General features: G+C 42.7%; 1 protein-coding gene across 6 annotated transcripts in view; it reads right to left on the bottom strand.

Moving 5' to 3' along the window:
• MYO10 (myosin X) overlaps positions 1-21,832 on the bottom strand; it is a 228,965-nt gene that overhangs the window by 92,300 nt on the left and 114,833 nt on the right. For all 6 annotated transcript variants that reach the window (XM_075084235.1, XM_075084237.1, XM_075084238.1 and 3 more), the window contains one exon: positions 2,979-3,137. In XM_075084235.1, coding sequence (XP_074940336.1) covers positions 2,979-3,137 — 159 coding nt within the window. The remainder of the gene's footprint in view (positions 1-2,978; positions 3,138-21,832) is intronic.

The following is a 21,832-nucleotide window of genomic DNA, read 5'->3' as shown; positions in this document are numbered from 1 at the left end:
CTGCCAACAGCAAAGATTTAGCTAAGAGTCTCAACTCATTAAGTACAGAGCCAGGCATCATTCACACTATGAACATTGTCTGTATGCTAAATCAATATTCCTACCTCCTCAAAAAACAGCAAGAAATATAGAAAATCCTCTGCTGACCCTTTATAGCTGCAGTTCTTGGCAACAGCAAAGAAAGTCACTGACATGTTTGAAAAAACTTGGCATCCAGAGCAAATATCTTTATATTATTAATTAGGAAGTAGTGAAGAGTTTAGGAACACAGATCTGAGTATGTGAGACAAAAATGTTATTAAGTAAAGGAAGATTAAACTGAACTCAAACATCTGAAGATATATACTTCAGTGCTCATTGCTGGAGAAACAGCTCTTCAGATACAGACAAACACACAAGTTAACAGTGGAAGATTTGCATAAATAATTGTCTTCCTGAGAAAGCAACTGCTAAAATTTCTTTTTAATAGTTTCTTTTACATTTTTGAAATCATACATACTTTACACTACAATTTAATATATTGCACCTCACATAATTTGTGAGGGTGTGTGAAGAAGCAAGCCCCAAAACTTATGTCCTAATTAAGTGCATTCCTCATTAAGGGTACAAAGGTGCTTCCCTGTATCATTGCCACTGAGAAAACTAACAGAAAGCTGCCAGACACAAGAACCACACTAATATGCTTGTAATACTACAAGCATGTAACTCAAAAAATGCCAGCATAGAACTCTGCAAAACTTTTCCCCCAACTCAGGATGTGTACAAGGAGGTACGTGGAGCTGAAGTAGAGAGACAAAACACCTGTGAGCTGAAAGCCAGGACATGGCAATTATATGGTGGTTTATATTTGGGGATGGCAAGAAGTCTTTCAATGGGATGACCAGCCCCTACGCTCAGGGTGGAGAGGAGCACATGACTTCCCCCTAACGCACCAAGGGGAGATGCAGCCAAGGTGCCGAGGCGGATACAAGAGACAGTATGTGCACTACGCTGATAAAGCAATTCCTGGCCAAGGAAGAGGACTTTTTGGAGGGAAGGGAGAAGGCGAATGTGCAGTCTAGAAAATTTTGATTGCTCCTGGAATGAATTCCAATGGCTTCTACTGCCCTGTACAAGAACTAGTCTGGTCCCAAAGAAGAATGACCAAAAGCCTAATTTCTTCAGCTGCAAGTATGCCTTCAACAAAGGTAAACTTAATGCACCTTTCAGTCCTTTTTTTTTTTTTTTAAACATCAACTATTAAAATATCTTTGAACTGCTCAATACAGTTAAGAGATTTTGGCTTGAAAAGACACGGTTCATTTTCCAATGACAATACCTCCTCCTACCAACACACGCTCATATATATATGAAGTTTCATAAAATTACTCAACCTATTTAATTGCCTTTTCTTGGGGTTTCCATTCCTGGAGCCCTATCCTGCTAAAACACTACCACTGGCACAGCAGGAGTGGGGTACCAATGAGAAGGGAGAAAGGAAGATGCTTCTTATATCAGGTCCTGGTTACACATATAAGACAAGAGAGGCTTTCCTATCCATTTCAGAACACACCTTTTTTCCAACCACCTTCTCAATCATTTTTCAGGTGAGGTGGACTCAAAAGAGTAAGCAGTAAAATTAGCAAAACTGAAGGGACAATGGGTATTCAGCAGCAACTGAAGACATATCATCATTAACAGCACACAAACCTGTTTGTCCGGAAACGTACACCACACCGAGCACCAATTATCAGAATACCCTAAACTTGCCTTGACAAGCTAAGAAATAAGCTAGGACATGTCTCTTCAGAACAAGGTTATTCTTTGCCTCTTCAAAAAAACACCCCCTTTCACACATGTTTCTTAAAAGGGGGAAGTGTCCTCCATCTGTGTACACATAATGGCTCAGAATAATTTGTTTTTAATTTTGACTCACACTGAGTATTATGTTCTAATCTAATAATGCTGGTTGAAAACTAAACTCTTACCAAGTAGCTATTTTTCCCCACATGTGCAGGATTGTTCATATATGCTATTCATATGTTCATATTTAAAAATAAAGAAGGCAAACTTAATAGAAGAAGCTTGGAATAAAGCATGTGTATGGCCAAATCAAGGTCCTAGACAGGTGATGCAAACAAAACTTATTTATGTTCTGAAATTATTAACTAAAAAATCAACCAAAAAAACCCCACAAAACAAACAAAAAATAAAACAGAAACACCAACCACTGAACCACTGGAAAGTGAGATTTAAGTGAGATTTCACAATCTGTAACAGCCACTAATATTCCTTCTACCTTTCTCACACTTAGCGTAGTTCCATATTCAGGAAAGATTCATGCCTAGTCAGTTCAAGGTTAATGAAAATATTTAAAGAGCAGATAGACCTAATCACACAAACCTTCATTACAGAGCTGAGAAAAAGAATTCTGTGTGGAGTAATTCCTAGGTTTGGAAACTGATAAACAGCTGCCTGCTCTCATAGACCCCCGAACCCTGACTATCTGTATTTAATAGCACAGGCCCCCAGCTTGACGATCATAACACGATCCCTGTTCTCCTACAGTAGAAAAGAGGCAGCTGATCAGAATTGGATCTTGACCTGACAGGATCTCAAACGGCAGTCACAGACTAAATCCCACAGCATCCTCTCTGGTGACGTACACAGCACATATGGTTGGGGCAGAGTGTCTAACGGACAAGAGAAAACTGAGAGACCTTTTCACAGCCCTGTCACTGGAAGTGTAAAAGCGTACGTAGAGCACGCCAGTTTTTCAAGGTTTCCAAGGGATTGCCTGGCCAACCCTGAGTGACCTTCTCCTTCCATAGTTGTTGGCAAGAAGCCACTAGAGGAGGCACGCTTCAGCAATATGTGGATACACAAAGAGTTGGAGAACATTAGGAGAGGAGATACCACAGAACAGCAAAACACACAGAGCACTAACACATTAAAAACGTTCCCTCTGGATATTTTTCTTAATTTTAGAAGAAACTTACATAGATTTTATCTTGCTGATATCGCTGGAATAAGTTGTGCATAATGGAGCCTTCATGGAGATCTACGAGCGCTGCCATGTCTTCCACGCTCTCTGCACTTGTTTGATGCATAGGTGTTACTTTTTGGTGTGTGATTGTGCTCTGTTTATAGGTGAATACCTGAAAGAGAGGCAACAAAGAAAATATAATAATCACAGCACACATTCAAAAACTCCTATCTGAGAACAGAGCTTTCATACCCATTCATATTCCCTATCCAGTTCATCAGTGTGCAGCCTTGTAAAATATAATAGTCTGGCAGTCATATGTTCTTCAAAAGCTTCTCTGACGATAACTGAAGCCCCAAATATGTACACGGGGGTCATATGAAACCAGCACGTACTGACAATGCATTGAGGACTCTAAGGTCTTTTCCTTTTTAAGGGCAAATGTAATCTCATTTCACACTGGACTACTGTTAAATTTTATCAGGAGAAAAATAAACCAAGCAATAATCATTCCCAAAAAGTCCAAAACCAACCAGGCAAAACACCGCCCTTTACAGTAAACCCCACTTATGCTCAAATTACTCTGGGAGGAAATGTTTCACAGTGCAAAACAGCAAATGGAAATTATTGCTCTAACAGGCTGCCACAGTTTATATCCACTTAAATGTTTCCATTCAATTCTCCAGTCAGGACCACTACCAGGTCAGGTCATTATTCCTAATCTAAGTAGCACTGTGCTGCAGATATTTGAAAATGAATAGGTGAACCAATTTCTAATTAATGGACTTTTGAGATTAATTTCTGAAGCCTGTTCCAAGCAGACAGTAAAAGCTCTAAAAAACCCCATAATTTAAATACTCAGTCAGAAAACACTTTTATGTATCTTCTGTAAAACTATCACAAGCATACTCAGAAGATGCACACATCCCCAACCTAGTTAAACTTTTATGAATGCCAATGACATCACCAAAGACTATAAAACAATAGCTTTGGAATTCAGCTTCCCATTTCCTTTTAATTTACTTCTTGGCAGCTCATCCTTATAGACACATGCCTGCATCTCATAGCCAGTGCTACTCTGGCAATACTAGTCCCTGCTAATGGCACGGTTTCAGCATAAGAAAGTCAAGCGTGGGGTTAACATAAATACTTTAATTACGTGGAATATTTAAAAAAAAAAAAAAAACCACACAAACAAAAAAACCCAACCTTCCAAAATCCTTTCAAATAATATTTATAAAACCGATGGCAGAAGTGTAATAACCAGCAGCCGAAGCACTGGTGAGCACCACAGGTTTGCCACTGCAGGCTGGGGATCACGCATTACTGTCCGACAGATGGGGCAGCGCAGGGGCCACGTCTGCATGGGAAGAGAAAACCCCTCAAAGGATTTCAGCATAAAAATATACATATGCTCCTGGTAATAAAGGACTGAACAAGGATGGTTGTGTCATCATAGGAGGCCATTCAGGAAAACAGTGATTTTGTCTCTCTCGCTGAGACAAGTGAGAAAAAAAGAAGCTGAAGAAGCAAGAGGCTGGACACAGACCTCACTTATCACTGAAGCTCTGATATCCCACCAGCTGACAGAGAAGAATTGCAAAACCCAAAGGTCCTACTGCAGAACAAGGAGCATTGTAAGCTGGAAGACTTGGAAATAAAAAGGATTTAAGGAGAGCAAATCCTAGAAATCTATATAACTTAACAGAGGCCATGGATCAGCATGGAATTAAAACAGAAAAATAGATTCAATAAGAGAATTAGGAAACCAAAAGGCACATTTCCTGTGAGTGCGGTTCACATGATCATGGAAAGGAAACAAAACATCATTTCTAGGAGGAGAATTTTTCTATTTGTGATTTCTGTTCTTTGACACATGGTGCACAGGTTAGTAGGGTAGGCAGAGCACTCCATACATCACTAAGCACATTTATTAACTCAAGGAATTAATAAAAATGCACTGAGGAAAACAACATAACGATTGACTTGTAAGTGGCAGGACTATTGAAGATCGTCTTTGCAGATTCGTCCTTCCCACTCAAACCCACTATTTTCTCTTCTTCAGGCTGGTGGTTCTCACACTTACAGCTCTTTCACACATTGCCTCCTTGTTTGGGTAGGGAAGTGCCCTGTGAGCTGAGTCAGAGATATGCCCATGTGTTGGCCAGGTAGAAAACATATCAACTGGTCATAAAAGCAGCCACCCTGACCAGAAAGGAGGAGAATCTCTTCCCCAATGCTGAGGAATTACTTTTCCTTTATTTTTAATTATTACCAGAGCCATGCACCCTTCAGATATCCTAAACCCACTGTAAAACTTGGTCAAAATCATCTAACAAGACCAAAGTCATCAGACAGGGTGGCAGGATCACATGCGCAGACCTCACTTCCTTAAAACGGGCTTTTAGCAGTCCTGCTACTCAAGCCCCGAAAAGTCGACTTTGTTTTATTTCATCCTGACTCACGCCTTTATTAGGATAAGGACGTGAAAAAGCTACCTTGAACTTTATCCTTACTGATTAGAAGGTCATGTTATGAAATATTACAGCAGATTAAATCCTCAGGAAATAGGAACCAAGAGCTATTCTGCGGGCTCAGCATGCAGAGGAGGAAGATGAACAAGTTGGCTCCTGAACTTCAAGAGGAGCCCGTTGGCAGAGGGCAGGAGTGTCCATCCTCAAGGATCTTGCCAGCATTTCTGTAAGGTTAAGTAAAACATGCAGGAAACTTGGAATAAGATTTAAGACAAGCCTAAAGTAGAATTCAGCAAACTTCTTTCCTCTCAAGATATAAATGGTCCAAGATAACAAACATACTGAATACATGGAAAACTATAAATTAAACCCTAAAGAGACAGCATGCAAAATAAGAACTCTCAAAGTTATTATGGAAGTGAAAATTAGAGGTTGAGATAGGAAGGAGCAATGAAAAGAACAACAAAAAGAACAATATCAAGAAATACAAGACAAAACAGAAAACCTAGCTAAACAACAATAAAGAGCATTTCACTGGGAAAAGAGAACAACACTTCAAAAATGCTCCCTGTCCCTGCCACAGCTTACTAGTGCTGTGATGAACATGCCAGAAATGGACTCAAATGAGGAAGTAACCTGAAAAGCCAGGGGACTGACGCTACCAAGTTCCCCAGATAAAAAAAAAAAAAAAAAAGGAGCTGTAAGAGCTCTTTCTGAACTCTGAAGTTCGAAAATAACATAGGAGGGAACTATTAGGTGCCCAAATATTAACAGCCTGCTGAAAGGAGAATCCACATAAAAGGGCTGGAGGAGCACTCTTTAGTGTATCTTGAAGAAAGCAAGTATGAAAAAGTAATCACATACTGTTGAATCAGATTTCTTCACCTAGTAAAAAAGGAAAGATTGAAGAGACACGTGAGTGAGGACAGGAACATTTGAATTAACATTAAAAACAGGCTGATGTGTAGAAAGTGTGAAAACAAACCATATTGGTCTGGTTCTGACAGCCTGTTTCAAAGCTTTGATGACATGACCCCATGTCCTGATTCATGTCAATCAACAGGATTATTAGCCCAATTCTATTCTCTCCAGAACTGGGTACAATGCATCAGCCTTGCTGTGACAGGGACATACCCAGAGCACTGCCAAGGTCTGCCTGCTCAACCATTATACTCGCAGCACTGGCCAGATCTTCTTCAGGACACAATGTCAAGCCCCAGACACTGAGAGCGAGAACTGCTCTTGTACTTCCCACATGTACTACCCAAATGAGAAAGAGGAAAAGGTAGAGAAAATTAATTCATCACCTCAGAATGAGAATATTAGCCTTGGACATGGGACCAAGGAAAAAGAAGTTAGAGGACAGCATGCCAACATCTCCAGGACATGGGCATGACTGCATTGCACAGATGGGACAGGCTCCCATGTCATCCTTGGAAACACCATCCAGATCCCCAAATGCTGCTGCAAGAAGTGCCTTCTCTTTGCAGAAGATCCCAGTCGGATGCTCTCTAATGCACTGTAGGAAGCTAGAGAACTTAACGACAACACGCATGGAGATTAAATGTGGGACTGCAGACGAGCACTAGGTAAATGGGGGTTTGGTGACTGATCTTTTGTGAAGGGGTTTAAGAGACAGTGGAGCAACATAAATTAAATAAACAAATAAATAGATAATTTCATATGGGACTCTATCTGGGAAGCCAACAACTCCTAAACCACATCTTAAGGAAAAGAACTATAATGAAAATGATGGCTATAGCAAATACATATACCATTTTCCCTATTCATAAATATCATACCTATTCATAAATACTGCTGCATAAGCAGTGCAGTACTGTACTCCACAATGTGCAAGCATTTGTTAGATGAGTCTGTATCTTTACATTCGGTTCAGAAAAGCATTTCTTGTACTCCATGCAATTTGGAATAATGGCATTTTACAGGAACATAGTCTTTTAAATCTACCAGTGAGCAAGTAAAGAAAACAACCTACCAGCAAATCAGGACTTTGAGGCATATGACTGCAATTAAATTAATTTCACTGATGCTTTTAAAAAAGCGTGAAAACCACCAGCATGAAGACCTTAATATTCCCCGCTTCTTTATGTTGAAAATGACATTTTTATCCTGCACATTTAATCTGACGTGAGAAAAAATTAAGTCTTTCAAGTATTCCATTTAAGGGGGATATCACAAAACAATGTTGAGTTAATTTTCTGCACTCAAATTACCCCTAAGCTCAAGATTTAATGGAAATTATATTTTAACAAAAGATTTAATTTGTAATACAATTTATTAACACCAGGAAAGAACGTCAGAGTGGGCCCTCAACGACAGGGGCACGCATGCTTTCTCTCTGTATCATTTTGTGACATGATGCCAAGTGACAAAAATCCCTGCTTGAATAAGGTCATTAAATGGTATCAAGGGATTTCACAACAGCTGAGTCAAATGATTTCAGGAGAATGCTGTATTAAGTGCTTAGGCAAAGCACATCAAAAAGCCCCGCTCAATCCCCACTTCTTGCACAAGCTACAAGTCACAGTTTGGCTTTCCAGTCTGTGCCGAGCCAACACACAACGAAATCTCTCAGGGTGTTCTTCACAAGCAGATGGGTTTTTGGTCTGATGCTGATGATCAGTATTGGATGGGAGGAAGGCAGAAGGTCCTCTAAAAGTTTCCTAACCAACAATTCAGCTGATGACTGAATCTTCACCATTTTAGCAAGATTTCCATGCAATTTTCATTTAAGGACAGAAATAGGTCTGCCTGCATCTTGCAAGCCTTGATCAAGACAGATCACTACTGAATCTGCTCTCTGAAAACATGCAAATTCAGCTACTTAAAAGTTTACATGCTGCAAGCATTTTAAAACAACCCCTTCTATACAGCAAGACCTGAACCCTCGCCCTTCCCAAGCGCAACTCCCAGTCAGTGCAGGCTCAGGTCTCTTTCTTTAAATCAAAGATTGAGATTTGGATTAGAGCAAAGGGTGGTGACATGCACTAGCTCCCCACCGCCACTGCCTCTAGATGGGGACAATATGCCTGCCCACGGCCTCCAGCCAGACCATTCCTCACGGCCATCGCCCATCATGCAGACAGCAACCATTTCAGCTGGCCACATGCCGCCAGCTTCACCGTTGATCACACAATGCCAGACGTGGTGGTGTCTGACTGATGCCAAGGACTGCATGCTGCGGTGCTCGGGAAGTTATGCAGCTTAGCACATCCCCGTCGCTGTTGCAATAAATCAGGAGGGAGGTTTTTTTGGTAGGGGTAATGGAAAAGGAGCAACCACCAACCTCCCTCCGTCGCCCTTTATTACATAAGAAAACCTCTTATGAGCCCTGCATGTACTCTACAAACTGCAGGGTATTACAGGAGATAATACTGATATTTGTACATGGAAAACAGAAACATCAAAGTCTTGGCATGCACTCGATTTAAATAAAGTTGCTCAAATCCATATAACCAGAGGGATAATGTAAAATATGGTAGTTTAAACATAAAATTCAATAAGATAGGGAAGGAAAAAGCAAAGAGGTATTGTACAGATGTCATCTGGGAGATGGGTTTACAAACAGTAGAAGATACAACTGAACTTCTTTTAATAATACCTATGATATTAATAAACCAACTACTACAGCATCTGGCCAGCCCACAGACACCGGAAAGCAAAGTTAAATCATGACCCAAAACCTGAAGCAATCAGCCTTCCTGTCATTGCCCCAGGGGGTGCTCTATGTGTGTTTTTCTACAGGGTTAATCCCAACTGCTATGGTGATGCCCACGAAAATCCACACGCCTCGACAGCAATTCCAGAGGACTCGGCTCATTCATTCAAGCCATCAGCACCCTCAATTTTCTACGGCATTTTTTTGCTTATGGTCACTGACCCCGCAACAAAGAGATGAGCATATCCCAGCAAAAAATACACAGAACTGTACAGAGAAACATCCACTTTAAAACATCACTTTTTTTTTTTTTTCATTCTCTGCTGTTGGTCTGAACTGAGGATCATCATTTGTGTTTCCCTCGTGTTTAGAAGTTAAAAGAATGCAATGAATCTTACAAAATGTCTTTATACGTGAGCCCAAGCAGAAAAAAGAGGCCTTGAGCTCACATTACAAGCTGTGGAATGCAGAATTCCAGGGAGAAAAATAAATCATGAGGAGCCCAAGGACCCAGAGATTAAAAACAAAAATAAAAATCTAGTAGTTTGCTCTGTTTTCCTGGAGAGATCTACTGTCTAAGTAGATACTTAAAATACAGGACAAGGAGGCTCTCTCATAAATCAAAACCAATTTAAGACCAAAGGTAAAGCAGATTAACTACTGATATTTTAAATTCTATGGTTAATCATGACAAGAGTGCAACTCAGGTAATGTTTTTGTCTGATAATTTACTATTTCTCTGTAACAGCTGACCTTAGACATCCATTTCATAGTCTCAAAACAATCTTTCAGGCAACAAGATGTACCAAGGCCCAAGGCTTGCTTTGATGCAATATAATTTAATCTTTTTCAAAGCAAGAAAAATCCCCACAATGAAGTTGCTTATCTATTAAACTATGGAGGAAAATGAAATAATTTTACGTAATGCATTTATTGATGTCGAGAAAAACATATTACCAACTAAACTGATATAATTACTGCTGGGACTAGCATTGGCCTTTTCTTCAAGCAAATACCCCATACACACACCAACTGAGCATCAGCTTATTTCCCACCTGTTTTGTAAAATTTCTCCCCATTTACCCTGGGAATCACCCCCCTCCCCAGCCTCCCTTCCCAGTTAGGTGTTGATCTTGGCCTCTAACGCAAAATGTCTAAATGTTCTCTTTGCATGTTACTGTACCTACCAAATCAGCTGAGTAACACACAACCCGTAGATTTTGTATAATCCTCTATTTTGTCCCCTGCTCATTTCGGTTCCAGCAATTGTCAGTCTTCATTCCTCCTCCTATCAATCAAACCTCTTCCAAACCTTTCCCCTCAGTCCCCCCTTCATAACACCTCTCAGACTTGCCAGGGCCTGGGGCAACTGAGTCAGGAGCTGCTTCCAGGTTCAAGTGCTGGGAACCTGTCCTGATCCCTACTCTCCTCGGCCTCCAGTAGCACCAGCACCAGTAATGGCTTGCAGCACCTCTAATGAACAGCTTTCCTAGTACAACATTCTGGTTGTCACGCCCATGCAGAACATCCCTCTCTGCTCCCAAGCTCCACAGTGTGGGAAGGCACGCTACCAAGATGGCAATCCTGGTCATCGCTGTAGCAGAGCTCAGCAAACCCACTAAATCACACCTCTTTGTTGTTTCCCTTTGTGTTGACCACTGTCAACCAGGTTGTCTAATATAGACTTCCCGCCTAATGCCTATTCCACAAGAGATATTTCAGGGCAGTTTATTCCCCACACAGGCCTACTTCCCTTTGCAGACAAGCTCTACCATCAAGTACGAACAAGCATCCAATTACAGTTTCAGTACTTATGACCCTTCAATTGGGCTTGCCTATGCAGACAATAAAGAAATTTAATTCAAATTAAAGACATCAATTTTACCTAGATTATACTACAGTAAGCATCTAGGCAGCCCGTGCTTACTCTTACAAGAAAAAAAAAGTGCATCTTTAATTTGACTTTCTTTGCAAGTGACCTGGTATAACCTACAGTTATACAGCACCTGAAAACATCGCAAAACTCTACTTTTAAGAACTCCACCCACCTAGCGTGGTGACTGCTAGTGCTCAAAAAAACATGAAACATTCCTGGCACGTCACCAGTGCTTGCTTCAGCATGGAAAAGTGCCCCTTTCGATGAACCGACAAGCGGAGGCATTCCAGCTGCCTGGGCTTTCCCAGAACACCGGACCAAGTGAAGTAGTCCAAGGGCAGGACAGAGGTGATGTACCACAAGACAGACATTTGGCTCCCTGCCAGGCAGCTGGTCAACAGCAGAGTCTCAACTGGAAGTCAGCTTTGACCACGCAGCAAGCCAGGGAAGAGGCCTCCAACCTGCGGGGCACTGCAAGATCAAGCAGAGAGCAAATCCCAGCACATAGCAGAGGAACGGAGGAAGGTCTGGGCCCACAATCACCATGAGTTCAAGCCTCCATCTAGCTTGGGACACCCCACCAAAGGCACCCCCAAGTCAGTGTTACTGTAAGCAGCATCCAGTCAACACATGTAATAGCAATACTCCTTTTGCTTTCAACGTGTGTCACCTTAACTAGCTGCAAGGAAAAGGGTGTGAAAATTTATGATTTCCTCTTCTCAGAAGGAAGACTGAAACACTAAAAAAAACTATTAAAAACCCCGTCACCCTTTATCCATCATTTTCCACACAATGAAAAGTGCATCTATGGACAATGCCAGACATTGAAAGCATTAGCTTGACTGTCAACATCAGTTAGAGCTCAAGGAAAACTCTCAATTTCAAACTCATATTTATTCAGTGATTCATATGAGATAAACAATGACTATTTGCAACTGAATGAACAAGACTGAATTTGAATGAAATGCCCCACTATCAAGAACTGGAACAACTCAGTTCAATAAGCAGCCTACAAATTATACCAGCATTTTTGAGGTACAAAGCAGTTAATCTCAATAGGTCTTTTTCTTATTAAAAAAAAAAAAATAAAATGAAAGGATAAAAGCCTCGTAGGCAGCTGACTGGATTGCCTCAGAGTCTAGAATAGGAGTAGCCTGTGTGCAGCGTCACAGTAACGAAGTCAGCAGCAATGCTTACGTGGGAGCTGGAGCTCCAAGGGGCCACCCCTTCAAAGCAAGCCTTGTCCTGAATGAAGGCTCACTGGAGAAGGCAATATTCCGACGAGGCCCTCCAGGATGCTGAAAACAGCCCTGAGCAATGCCAGCGTGAGCATTTTGACCTCACCCCTTTACCTTCCTCTCAGCCCAACACTTCATATGAACTGACCCTGCCCAGGCTGCCAGTGCAGCCACCGCAGCCTGCGGGTGCAGATGGTGCCCAAACCCTGCAGGGATCCTCCTACTTGCTGCCAGCCTGGGGACCATGCAGGGGGACCAGGAGCCTGCCTGGGGAACTGCCACCAGGCACAGGCAGGAAGCTGTTGTCAGGGAAGTCTGTGGCATGTATCACCATCATATCATTACCAAACCTAAGACCAACTACGAAGACTGAAAGGTCCCTGCAGTGCCCTGCCTCCAGCTGGTTGCCTCATGAAGGGTGACCACAGCTGCTGGGCTGGGGCACTCTCTCAGCAAGGCCAGGTAGCAGCCAGCTCCTCAGTTCAGTCCGTCACAGCTGGATGCTGCAGGTCTAGCTCCAGCTTCATGGCTCCCTTATCCAGTGCTGCCAGGGGCTGCCAGCTGACAGACCTGCAGGAGCACTCCAGCAGGCTCCAGTACTGGGCTGCCCCACCACAAGCCATGAGGCAACTGACATGGCCAGGAGCCAGGCTGGATAAGGGCCAGTGTGGGCAGCGCACGGCTATCAGCCACGAGATCTGGCATGCTCCTAGGGCAACCCAGGACTACCTCTGTCCTGAAAGCCATCACCCACAATGGCTTGAGCAGTGACCCGCATAGCTCCAGTTCCCTCCCACCTTCTCTTCCTGTGGGTCTTACACCACTGTCAACAGATCAAACCATCCTTCTCCTCCAGGGCTTTCCACCAACAGAATCACAGAATGGTAGGTGTTGGAAGGGACCTCTGGAGATCATCTTGTCCAACCCCACTGCTTGAGCAGGCACACCCAGAGCAGGGGGCACAGGAACATGTCCAGGTGGGTTTTGAATGTCTCCAGGGAAGGAGACTCCACAACCTCTCTGGGCAGCCTGTGCCACTCCTCTGGCACCCTCACAGGAAAGAAGTTGTTCCTCACATTCAGGTGGAACTTCCTGTGCTCCAGTTTGTGCCCATTGCCCCTTGTCCCGTCCTTGGGCACCACTGAAAAGAATCTGGCCCCATCCTCTTGACACTCACCCTTGAGACATTTATAAGCATTTATAAGATCCTCCCTCAGTCTTCTCTTCTCCAGGCTGAACAAGCCCAGGTCTTTCAGCCTTTTCTCATAAGAGAGATGCTCTAATCCGCTGGTAATCTTGGTAGGTCTCTGCTGGACTCTCTTCAGTAATGTGGGGCCCAGAACAGTACTCCAGATGTGGCCTCACTAAGGCGGAGTAGATGGGGAGGATAACCTCCCTCCACCTGCTGGCCACACTCCTTTTAATGCACCCCAGGATACCGTTGGCCTTCTTGGCCACAAGGGCACAGTGCTGGCTCAGAGTCAACCTGCTGTGCACCAGCACTCCCAGGTCCTTCTCAGTGGAGCTGCCTTCCAACAGGTCAGCCCCCAGCCTGTACTGGTGCATGGGGTTGTTCCTCCCCAGGTGCAGGACTTTACACTTACTTTTGTTGAATTTCATCAGGTTACCCTCGGCCCAGCCCTCCAGCCTGTCCAGGTCTCGCTGAATGTCAGCACAGCCTTCTGGCATATCAGCCGCTCCTCCCAGTTTTGTATCATCAGCGAACTTGTTGAGGTTACACTCTATCCCTTCGTCCAAGCCATTGACGAACATATTGAAGAAGACTGGAGCCAGTACAGACCCCTGGGGAACACCACTAGTTACAGGTCTCCAACCAGACTCTATGCCAGACTCAACCATCTCTGTGTTCCTCCTGCAAGCCTCCCCTATCTGCACTCCTTTCTACCCCTCATTACATTCTCAGTTTCCCTCCCTCGCCTCATGCTGCTCTGTCCTACCAATACACCTCCCCACAGGGAGAAGCACAGAGAGTGCTGTCCCTTCAGAGCCACACTGTCGCAGTCAACCCTCTTGCGCCAGCTAGCCTGGCAAGGCAAGAACTTGCTTTCCAATTCCTGCCTCCATTTAATTTTGAATTTAAACTGCCCAGTCCCTGAAACACCGGCAGAGGTGCACATAAGTTAACTGGTTCCCTGGCTGTCCTGCCCACGTCCAAGGGAGGACCTAACATTACAGGTAATGCACCAGTGCTGGCAGACAACCAAGGCTCTTACTGAAAACAGGGAAAGTAAACGTTACGTGAAGTGCCCTAAAACATCAGGACAATAAAATAATATAAAGCAAGAAAAGGATACTGGCAGGCGTCACTCACAAATCCAGTGCTGAAGGCAAAAACACCTACTGCGTTGAACGTTTCTAAAGCTGTCTGTGAATTATAGACATGACAATTGCACCTGCACATAGACAGTTCATATACACGCAATCTCAGCTTTCAGATGTCCTGACAACATTTAACTATAAAAATCTCATAAGTTAAGTATGTCTCCATTTTATTTTAATTTATCCAAACCTTGGATTGGTTTATTTTACTGTAAATACTACACACTTCATAGCAACAATAGTTGATTGTACTCAAATCACTTTTTAATCAAATGACTTTTTGTTCACAACAGCAACATGTCTGCTTCAGTAGTACTTTCCTGTCTTAATTTAAAATCCACCTTTTAGATCTTTCCATATGGACAGGTTTCCAGAGAAGCAGCACAGGCAAAAGGTTGGCGTAACAGTGAATTGGCAGAGCTCTGAAATGATCTTCGAGGGACTAATTTCCAAGATCGTTTGATGCAACTCTGGTGAAATTTAGATAGGAGTCTAGTATCATCTTTGCTTGTTAAAAAAAAAAAAAAACACACACACACACACAAAAAAACCCCAAACTAATTTTAGTTTTCTTTGCCTTTATGTTACAAGAATTTAAAAAAAAAAAATCTGAATATGTGAGATTAGTACAAAGCTTTGTGTGAGTTTGCAGAGATCCTGGAAGTGTAAATCTGAATTGAAGCATAAGCTACTCGTTTTAATGGACAACAAAAGCCAGAGTCCCTTTCTCCTTTTTTCCTAAAGTAGCTTCTAATGTTTTTTCTATAATATCACAAACGAACATTTCTACAGCATCATCAATTGCCTTGTAAAGACAAGCCAAAACCCTCATCTGACCAGCAAACTGCACCCTGTGCTCCTGCCCATACCCTTGCACTAATTACTGTTGCTTTAACCCAGAAAATAGGAACCGGGTAACAAGTGATCCCAACACTGTGCAAACACCCTAACCTGAACACCAGTCCCTCGCTCACACTCTTTTTGGTGTTTTTTTGTTGTTGTTGTTTTTTGTTTTTTGTTTTTTTGTTTTTTAAATGATCAGAGCGGCTTTTCATTAAGCCAGTGTTTACTACCTGTTTTTTTCTTGCAAGTTGCCTGCGGTATGAGGTTTTGACATAGCTGTACTGCTACCAAGACAGCCAAGGACATACTTTATTCACACCTAAAGGCTTCTTCACTGACGCAATCCTTTAATGAGGCAGTTATCTATGCAACTCCCCTTCCCCAAAAACTGTAGGTGTGAGGTAGAAAGGGGAGGAAGTCAAGCCCTGAATACAGTAAGCTCCTAAGGACATGTATCTATGAAAATAAATATGTACATGATGACACATAACACACAATGGAGAATATTCAAAGCAGAATTATGGGTAGGTGAGTTTAAAACATGGCATTTTCCCCAAACCTAAGCATACAGTACAGTTTCTATGGTAGCTTTGTTTATAAGGCTATGCTGTTTCAAAGTTAACTTTTATCATGCATGCTGATCTCGAAACAATTCATCACCCTTTCAGGAAAGGGCTAACCGAGGAGAACGCTGCACGGCCACTCCCTCTGTCACTATAGCCATTAATTCGGTTAAACAGCACCTGGGATTTTTTCCAGCTATGACTGAAGATAACTGGGAGATGCCCTTAGATGACAGTGGGAAGCAGCGACCCCTCCTTACCTACATGCCCAGTTCTGACACACAGAGGTAATTATAGTGTAGACAGTGACAGACCAGCCCTCAGCAGGTCTCCAAAGCTGCCTTTCAACCTATCCAAGTCAGTGTTGTGTCCCACAACAGCATAGTTTCCCCTGCTCAAGAACGCACCCCAAACATCAACAAATTATTTTGCTAACATGAAACTACTGTCAAATTAAAAAAATAAGTGGAGGTAATTTATCTACACTCAGTAACTAGTCAGTGCTATTTGTATGGTACATGAAACCTGTGTAAGCGCTGACAAGAGCAAGACAGTCTAGAGTCAGAAGATGCTTTAGCCATATGCCATAGTCTAGGCTGGAGCTAAATCTCAGCTGGCACCATACAGTGCAAGTAGAGTTTTCTCCAAAAAAAGTCTGTGAACCAGGACCCTGGTACATAGGATTCAGAGACACGGGAGAGTCTGTGTGTGGAACCAGCCTGGGTCTAAGAGGGGATCCATCATTCACTTGGCTTTGCTACCAATCTCACTACAGCTTGTGGCAGTGCCAAAAGAGGACAAGGAGGTCGAGACAGAAGAAGGCTTCATGCAGCATTTACTGGATTTGCCACAGTTGAGCAGAGATGAAGAGAAGCAGCACAGCTTCAGCTCTGCAGTGCACTGAGCCAGTCTTCCTGGAGACCGGGACACTGTGAACCGCAACCCCCAGGGCCGCAGTGCTGTCTCGGTGGTTAGGTAGGGCTACGCTGCTCTTCCCAGCCTGTCCTGCCTGAACCTGAGGTGTCTCACACTCCTGTTTCTCGCAGAAGATGAGGAGCTGGCTGTAAACCAGATTTTTGGCTTCAGTCTAGAAATAAAAAATTAGACATCCCAGCTTCCATATGCTGGAGAGAAACCTTCCAGTGTATGATTAACTGCAGGGATGGGTGCCCAAGCCTGCAAATTCTCTGAAATAATAATTCTGCAATAAGCCCGTCCGAAGGGCACTGCTCTTGCATGCCCTGCTAGCAGGATTGTGACAAAGGACTCTGTGCCTGCAGAGGGAAGAAACAAGGGACCCTGCCTCCCTGCCAGCAGACAACCATGGGCCGCTGCACCCACCATGTGAGCAGCATCCACTGGTCCCAGGGGGGATGAGGGTCCCTCTGCTGTTACTGTCTCTCAGGTGAACTGGCAGAAACAGTAAATGACAGATGAAAGGCAGGAGAAAGGAGCAAAAAGTTGGAATAATTCTGAATTTCTATACAGTAAGCAAAAAGTGGGTTTTTTTTAATGTATTCTGAGGAGGTTTCATCATCAAACATCAGCGTAAACCTCATTACTTTCAAAAAGCACAAGACCTTAACATAAGATGGCTTTACAGAGCGTATTTTGCCCTTAGATTCTTCCTTTTCTCCAGGACTAGTGTGGTTGGACAAAAGCAGCAGGCTCCCGCAGACGACCATCAGCAGCTCCTGGAGAAGTGCTGCTGGTCACTTAGTATCACCGCACATGTAAGCCTGTTGCAGCAAGGCCTTGTTTTGCTCTCTTTGACTCCGAGGTCCTGCTAAAAAGCCACCGAGACACTTTAGTAGCTGTGGCATAAAGCAAAGGTTAAAGATTCAAGACATTTGGGGCTCTCACATTTGCATGATATTCTCCCAACAAGGCACCCACCAACATGTCTTGTTATGTTGAACTATCATGGAGAACCACAACTGTTGTCAGCAAGGACATCTGAAACTTATTAAATCGGCATAATTGGGACTGGCTTTCCACCATCACCACCCCCCAGCACTGTTAGCTGCAGCAGGAGGAGAGCTTGCTGCAAGAAAGAACAAAACAGGTTTGGACAAGCATGAAACAAAGCTGCACGTATCTTAAGATAGCAGCTGAGTCAGTTAAGCGTTTTTCATTACAGCCATGAAACCCAGATCCACGCCCTGAGAGCCCAACCAGCTCCCGTCACCCGAGATTCCCTGGCCCTGTGCACTGCTGAAGTCGTAGGGTTTCTGCGGCCCCGTGCCAGCCCTCGCCAAGTCAGAGGAGCTGAAGTGCTACTTACAGTTCATTGATGAGATCTTCAGATTTTCCTGTTGTAGCTACTTTTTCAGCTGTTTGTTTACTTTTTTTGGGGGGGTGGGAGGGAGGAATGGAGACAGGACGACACCACACAATTGAACTTTTCCAGACCTACTCTGCCCAAGAATTGCTCTGCTTTAAGATCAGTAAAAACAGCTGAATATTCCACAATGGTTCAATCATCATGAAACCATGGTGAAGAAAAAGGCAAATAGTGGAGTAAGAAGAAAATAAAAAAAGAAAGCAGACTCACTCATCTTAAGACATAAATAAAAAAACCCTCTATTTTATCTTGTTTTGAAAAGGTGCAGAAATGAGGGGGAGGGTAGACTTGACATGTGTAAAGTCACAGAAATTTAAGATCTTTGTGTATTCGTCTGCACTGCAAGCCCACATGCAACTTTCATTACTGCAGTGGGCATGAGTACATACTTATGCCAAAGCCCAAAATCTTTTAAGTTTAGGCTGGGAAAAAGAGAAACTGCCTAGTTACAAGCAGCACACCACAGTCATCATCTAATTTACACTGAACAGGAGCATTAGTCAGACTGAGTATATAGTCAGGCACTAATTACTTAGGTTCTCTCAAATGCATGCTAGCAAATTTTATTATTACTCGAATAAAGTATGCATTGTTAGGTATTCCAAAGTGAGCTCTTTCTTTGACTCAGAACTTTTTAGGAAAAAAGCTACCTCTTTGCTGTAAAATTTTACAGTGTCTGGCATAAAGACAGAAAGACCTCTTGGAGATACTGAAGTACAAATATGAAAACACTACTGCATTTTAATATGTCTGGTTGGAAGAAAACAATATTATGTTCTTTTTCTTGGTTCGATTACAAGGAGCAAGAATATAGTAGGCCCAGGAGCCATAAGAGATTCACAGAATGGCTTAAAAAACTTTTCTTCTGTCTTTCTTAGATGCACTGTAAATTCCTCTTTTTACATCCTCAGAGATAATACCGGATGTATTACTGTCAATTTTCTGTTATCGTGCATGCAAGAATCTCTCTTCATTCCACTTGTGAAGAGCCTGTGGATGTTAAGTATGAAACGTTAAAGCTTTTTTGGGGGGAAAAAAAGAAAGGAAGAAACGGGTAGAAGGTTTGAATATGCCCAGTCTGGGACACACTCCTGTAGTAGACTTCTTTTAAGAAAAAGAAAATTAAGTGGTGCTGCTAAAACTTGCCCAGGAGACTGGAGCACCCATCAGTCATTGCAGGGCATGAATCAACAGGTATGGGCAGATGGAGTGGTCAAGAGATGCAACACCTTTCAAAGGCATGTCATAAGCCTTATTGTATGGCACAGATATTGCTTTGACATGTGTGAGCACATGCATTATATACTGATAACGAAAAGAAGTTGCTCTTGGCTGCAAAAGTTTGAAAGACTGTTCTGTAAGTCAATCCCATATAATCAGCATACAAACTGTCTGGTTTGCATTTGAACTATGAACCTCCTGCCTGGCGAGAGGCAAAAGAGCAAATTTAACACATAAGAAGGTGGCTCACTTATTAAAACGTGTGTGTGCCATTTAATTTTCCACAGCTAGCCTCTGCTTACATTTGAATACGAATGTGGTTTTACACACCAGATAGCTTGTACATATACGTTGAGAAGACCAATTACAAACAGTTCCCATGATACAAGCAAAGAGCAATTCATAGCATCTGTTTTTAACCCCCACATAAGGGGAGTACTTCTTCAGTAGTTGTGTCAGAATTATGAAGGAGACAAGAAGGATGTCTTCTATTCAGAGAATTACTTGGTTGCTTTACATAATGCTTATAGTCCTGAAAAGAAAAACCCAACCTTTTGCTGCAAAGAAAAATACACCAGCATTTTTCTGTCTCTGTGAGGATACCGTTGTTTGTTTTTGAATTTGCCTTGACAAACCGCAAGCACATGAAGCTGTAAAAGACCCAGTCTATATTCTTTAAAATGAGGGTTAGATATAAATTCAACAGGAAATATGATGAGATTACCCTGACATGTTACAAAAAACAGACTACAAGAAGCGGATTAAAATCAGACCACCTCTTGTGTATTAGCAAATAGCATTGCCCTCTACTTACCTTCCCATGCTACTCTCAACTACCCAAAGAGATTTATTTTACTGTTTTCTGGTAAATGTCACATCTTAAAACTCAGCTTTAGAGATCAATGGGGAAACCACTCCCGCAAGTGACAAAAGGCTGTCTTTTCCCATATCAAAATCAATGTTCTGTTCCCCTGAAGATGCGACCCCTCCCGCCACCCAAAACATGCTCACCTTATTACATGCACGATCTTTTCAAGGGTGCAGTCCTCCTGCTAGCATACCAACTAGCTATTCTTGTTACTACAGCCACTTAGAGCACATCGGCCTTAATGTGGAACCGGCTCAGAGAGTAGGGAATAAAGCAGCATGGCCACCTGGGACAGAACTGACCCGATGGTAAATAAGCCCAGACAAGTGTGAGTTCTGACACCCTACGCTACAGGACACTGGAGGGTGCACAGATTGCCTGTCTTTTTACATCCCAGCCCCTCTCCCTCTAAACACTAGAAATCACTAAAAATTTCAAATAGCCTGCAAAGTTCATTATGTTGTTCATTATGATTTCTGGTGGAATGCAAGGTAAGCAAGGACTTCTATTTAAGTCTTCCTCATTTTAAGGGTGAGAGGAAGGAAAGCAACTTCTGCTGCAAGGAAAGTAGAAGAAAAAAAATTACTGACTGATTTTATCCACATAATTTACAAGCTATGGCAGTAACCTAACCCATGGCAGTACAGCAAACAAAATAAAAAAAAAGTGTCAGATTAGAAGGAGGACACATTAAATAACCATTTCATTTAGCTACCCAGGGCCCTAATGTCACCTTATCCTAAGAGTATTTACCTAACATCATCCAAGTGACTTCTCCCCCCTCTTCTATCTCACTTGTGTATGCTTCAGAACTGAGACCAAGGCTTAGACTCACTGGCCAAATCCAGTGACTTACTTCTACAAATAAACTCTCTCCTGCTCTGATGACGCGATGATTTTTGTTACATGGATCTTCAGCCTGGCAGATTAATTCAGAAGGTTCATGAAACAAGGGCATGTTTCAATCCTACAGCCAAAGATTATGAAGTTAAAAGGGACCGCTGTGATCTCTGAGCAGCTGTATAACACAGAAAATAGATATACCTAGATTCAATTTCTATTTAGCAAAATCTCAGCCCAGAAATATCGCAAATCTCTTTCCTTCCCCTAAAATATCTTGCATTTACTACCATCTCTTTGGATATTGCCTTTTGTTATGCACAATATTAATTTAAACTAGCAGCAGAAACTTTTCAGCAGGCACAGACATTTCTTGTACAAGATTTATGGCTCCCAACACTCATCCCACTGATTTTGATACGCCTGGGTTTAGTGATGTTCTGTGTTGTACCCAGCCTCGCTTGTCCTCACCCCAGACCCGTTAAGCCCATGGCACCAATGACGTACCATGTTATATACGGTATACTACATGGGGGGGGAAGCCATTCTCAGTGGTGTGGAAAGAGCACAGGATGAGCTTA

This window comes from Phalacrocorax aristotelis, chromosome 2, assembly GCF_949628215.1.
Source record: "Phalacrocorax aristotelis chromosome 2, bGulAri2.1, whole genome shotgun sequence".
Taxonomy (NCBI): domain Eukaryota; kingdom Metazoa; phylum Chordata; class Aves; order Suliformes; family Phalacrocoracidae; genus Phalacrocorax; species Phalacrocorax aristotelis.
The sequence above is the reverse complement of the archived record's forward strand: the minus strand, read 5'-3'. Positions and strand labels throughout refer to the sequence as shown.